This window comes from Centroberyx gerrardi, chromosome 10 (assembly GCF_048128805.1).
Source record: "Centroberyx gerrardi isolate f3 chromosome 10, fCenGer3.hap1.cur.20231027, whole genome shotgun sequence".
In the NCBI taxonomy this organism is placed as follows: domain Eukaryota; kingdom Metazoa; phylum Chordata; class Actinopteri; order Beryciformes; family Berycidae; genus Centroberyx; species Centroberyx gerrardi.
In genome coordinates, this window is record NC_136006.1 from 17567884 (window position 1) to 17572308 (window position 4425).

Consider the following 4425-nt stretch of genomic DNA (forward strand, 5'->3'; position numbering starts at 1 on the left):
GGTGAAGGGCTTTTGGGAGGAGGGCAGGTATACACCGGTAGTGGTTCATTACAGACCTTTCCTGCTGCCAATCTTAATAGAGCTGCCCTGAACTGCGTCTCACTTTCCTCACGTATGTGCACACACACATACACACACAGTTAGACGATCTGTTGTTTTTTTTTGTTGAGGGATAATTGATTAGATTTTAATGTAGCCCCTGACAGAATGAAAGGATAACACATGGATGATATAAATCTCCCTCAGTTCTCACCCCTTAACTATTCATGCCTCTTTTTCTTTTGCATCTCTCTCTCTCTCTCTCTCTCTCTCTCTCTCTCTCTCTCTCTCTCTCTCTCTCTCTCAGCTTAACCGCTACCCTGTTGTGGGTCATAGTTTTCAATGGCTGGCCTGTTGTTAACCCTGTCACATCTGGTGCAAACAGAGGGACTCATTTACTGCCCCATCAAAACACCCAACAGTCAACGGAAAACAGATCAATCACATCAGTTTCCTTTGGCTCAGCACTGCATAAACTTCTAATGTGTCACTCAAACCTCGCCTCAGTATTGGGGTATCATGTATTTTTATGTTGTTTTTTAAAATATGTATATTTTGAAAAAGCAGCAATATATTTGTTTAGCACAGATTTGTATATCAAGGTTATTATACATTAAAATATGAGAAGCATTTCCGTTTAATTCTAGCTCCGCGTTAAAAAAAAAAGTCTGCATGTACATTTAATAGAATGGTGGTGGGGGAGTATAGTACCTGTTTGTATGTGAAGTCCACCTGCCTCTGAACATTTTAAGGCTAAATTTTTTCTGAATGAATGTGTGTATTTGAGCTTCAAATAGAGCAGAACTGCTTTTCCGGAGAGCAACTGTTCTGTGCCTGGGAAGAGAGTGCCCACTTCCTCCCATTGAGCTGGTGGAGAATGGCTTTCCCACTAGCCAGGGTGGGAGAACTGGGATGGACAATAGGAGAGCAGGATGGGCATCGGACTGGAGACTGTGATCTCCCTACACACATAAACACACCATGCCCCCATACCAGTCAATCTAACTCCAACACTATACGGCTCTCTTGTCCGTCTCGCACAACGATCCATATAGATTAAATGCTTTTCAAAATAAATAGGGCAGAAAAGAAACAATCATTTGATATGCCAGCATCCCCTTGCTTCCCTTAACTGTACAATGCTTTTGGTGGCAAGTTTCAATTGCAAGAAGGATGGGGGGGGGGGGGGGGCACAGTGATTCATGCAAGTGATTCATGCAATTCAGGCTGGCAGTAGTTGCTCTTCAAAACAAATGATATGACCACATTCTCATCTACTGCTGCCATATGGTAAACTATGGAAAGGCGTGTGTGCTCAGAGGCGCATTCAGATGAAACAGGCGTCTCCCCCCTAAGAGGCTCCAAGTCTTAGCAGCACATGGGAATCACAGAAAAGAGACCTCTTAGTCAAATAGGTCACTGTGCAGGATTCAGGATCACTGAATTTCTTATTTTAGACTGCAAATATTTGAAAGATGGAAATGATCAGAACATTTACTGGCTCCAGAGACACAGGTGATTGTGAAACTAGATCTGGCTCTGTAAACAAACACATTGTGACCTTGTGAGACCTCAGCTGTGAAATTTGCCAAGAGTTCCTATGTCACAGGCTGCAGTCTGTACATCAGAGTGCAAGGCCATTTCCTCAAGTGCCCCATACCCCCCCCCCCTCATTTCCTCCATACCCAAACAAAAGCTGCTTCTCTGGGAAAAGTGCTAGGCCACTTATGTTGCTGAGTAGGGCCCAAACCTGCACATTAGCAGACTCTTTCGATCACCAGCGTGTCTGTACAGAGGGAATAGGAACACTTGAGCTACATGGTGCCAGGTGGCATGTGGGACTCGAGTTTGATTTGTTGAAAGTTACCATGTCAATCCAAACATTTAAGACATTAACTCGATTGACCCAAACATTTGAGTCATAGCCTCTACCACACTTTTGTCTAAGTTGAGTAACCAAGAAGCAGAAAGAGAATGGACTACAAGCTTTGTTGCGCACACAGAACCTAAAGTCCAGTCTTCAGCACTAGGCCATCTACACACCAGCTTTGATCTGGCTGTTGGGTGGGAGTGGTTTGCCCAGGTGGGTTATTTACAAGTCTCTTCAACCAATCATAGCCAGGTGTTTGAAAAGCTGTGATTGGTGGGAGGGACTAGAATATGAGTAGCAGCCAAACACCTGTCAATCAGGCTAGCTAAAAAACAAACCCACAATCTGTTGTATTCTTTGTTTGCATGTGTTGTGTTCACTATGCATAGTTGTGCACATACCAAGGTGCAGAGTCTGTTGAATATGTATATGATTTGTTCTGGCTTCCCAAGTAAGCGACAGGCTATATGACAGTAGAACAGAGGTGGTAAATTAAAACCTTGAGCACTAGAGACATGGGCAAAGCAAAACCCCAGAGGCGCCTCAATATCTGAAGTTTCCAGTGCCAGTAGTGGCTGGCAAACAGATTAATCTGTTCAGATTGGCCAAAAATGTTCCAACATATTGTACCTTTGTAAAACCAGTGATTAGAGATCCTCAGCTCTAGTTTCCAGTATTAGAGATTTAATCTCTAGGCAGAATATTTAGGCCCGACACCAGTTTGTTAAGAAGCCATTTATTTCTGCAACACTTTATATACACAGCTAAGACAGACATGACATTAATTGAGGACCCAGTAGTCCTCAGACCCCAGTTTTGATCTGGCTGTTGGGTGGGAGTGGCTTGCCCAGGTGGGTTCCCACTGTCAGGCCAAACTCCTTGTTGGCATGCTTCTCCTGGACATCAGGCTTCAGCTGGAAACCCTTCTCCCCATCAAAGCAGTCAGAGGGAGTAAAGGAGAGGGGCGTTTCTCCCAGGAGGCCCTGCAGTCGTGTACGCCAGGCCTCCAGCATGGTGCTGCGGGCCTCAGAGGGGATGTGGGAGGGAGCCCAGAAGATCTGAGGGGCCAGGACTTGGAAACCACAATAGTGCAGGATGCCATTCTGGACAGGACAGACATTTGGTGTCACATGTAAATATTGATTAATGCCCCCTTCACTTGTCCAGGAAAGGACCCAAACATACCTGTAGTGGCCACAGGGTGACATTCATGTCTCCATTGATGCCATTTGCACTGAACATGGACTCTTGGGATCCAGTGGTGAATGACAGTATGGCCTTCTTATCCTGAACAGGAAGTGAATTTAGAAACCAAACTGGGCACATTAATGCAAACCTCTTGACTGGCTACCTTACCTTGAAGATTCCCTGGCTATACCGCTTCTTTAATGTGTAGGCAAAGCCCAGTGTGAGCACCCGGTCCATCCAGCCCTTCATGATGGCAGGAACAGTGAACCAGTACATGGGGAACTGAGAAGTAGCATCAAGTTAGCTGTAATGTAGAGTTGAAGGCAACATGACGTTGTCCTCTAGACTATACCTGAAAGATGATGAGGTCAGCTTCAGTGAGTTTACGATGTTCTTCAGTGATGTCGGCAGACAGTTTTCCCTCCTCCCATGCCAGTTTGGTCTCCTGTGCATACTGGAAGTGTTCAGCATTCTTCACTTCTCCTGCCGAGACAGAAAACAAGTTTCCGGTGGGCCTGCAGAGCAAGTTAAAGTTCATCAAGTTGAAATTCATACCAGTGATGTCCTCAGCAGTAGCAGTGGCCTTAAACTTCATGGTGTACAGGTCGGATACCTCCACTGTGCAGCCCTGAGCAGTCAGAGCCGCCACAGCAGCATCTTTGGCTGCAGCGTTGAATGACCCAGGGCTCTGATGGGCATAGACAATCAGCACTTTCTTTGCTGCTAAAACAGGTAATCCGGGTTAGACCAAGTGCACATCAGCTCAGCAATGAAGTATATATTTAATAAACAAATACAAGTTGTGAAAATGACAAAGTCCAAGCTTAAACAAAGTTTGAGTTAATTATCAAAACTCTCTGCAGTTCTTAGACAAACACAGCAGAGCAGCAAACTCACCCATTGTGACACAAGATGTCTACTGCAAAGCTGCTGTTTTTATACATCTATCCTTCTGGAGCATTCCCACTCTCACAGCTGCCTGTCAATCAGCAATCAAACTAATCAATCAGCCAATCCAGTCATGGGATCTTCTCTCATACCTCACATCCACACTTACTCTGCCTGTCCCTGTTTTCATGATTAACACACAATTCACAGTTAGATATACCAAGCATTGTTAGAGCTACCTGCTTTCCCTTCACAGACGCGTGTGTGTGTGTGTGTGTGTGTGTGTGTGTGTGTGTGTGTATGTGTGTGTCTGCATGTCTATGCGTGCCTGTGTCTCTGCCTTTGTGTCTTTTGGATCTCTGTGTGAGTGTGTATGCGTCTTTATGTGTCTGTCTGTGTACAGTATGTGTAACAATTGTGTGCAGTGCCTGATGTCAAGG

General features: G+C 45.1%; 1 protein-coding gene across 1 annotated transcript; it reads right to left on the reverse strand.

Annotated features, from left to right (window-relative positions):
- Window positions 1–2712: 2712 nt before the first annotated feature.
- Window positions 2713–3998, reverse strand: LOC139933023 (ribosyldihydronicotinamide dehydrogenase [quinone]-like). The gene is made up of 6 exons (XM_071927004.1): window positions 3995–3998; window positions 3653–3820; window positions 3450–3580; window positions 3266–3379; window positions 3095–3196; window positions 2713–3012 (listed from the first exon to the last, which is right to left on the reverse strand). The coding sequence occupies exons 1-6, from the start codon at window positions 3996–3998 to the stop codon at window positions 2713–2715; spliced, it is 819 nt and encodes a 272-aa protein (XP_071783105.1).
- Window positions 3999–4425: the final 427 nt, after the last annotated feature.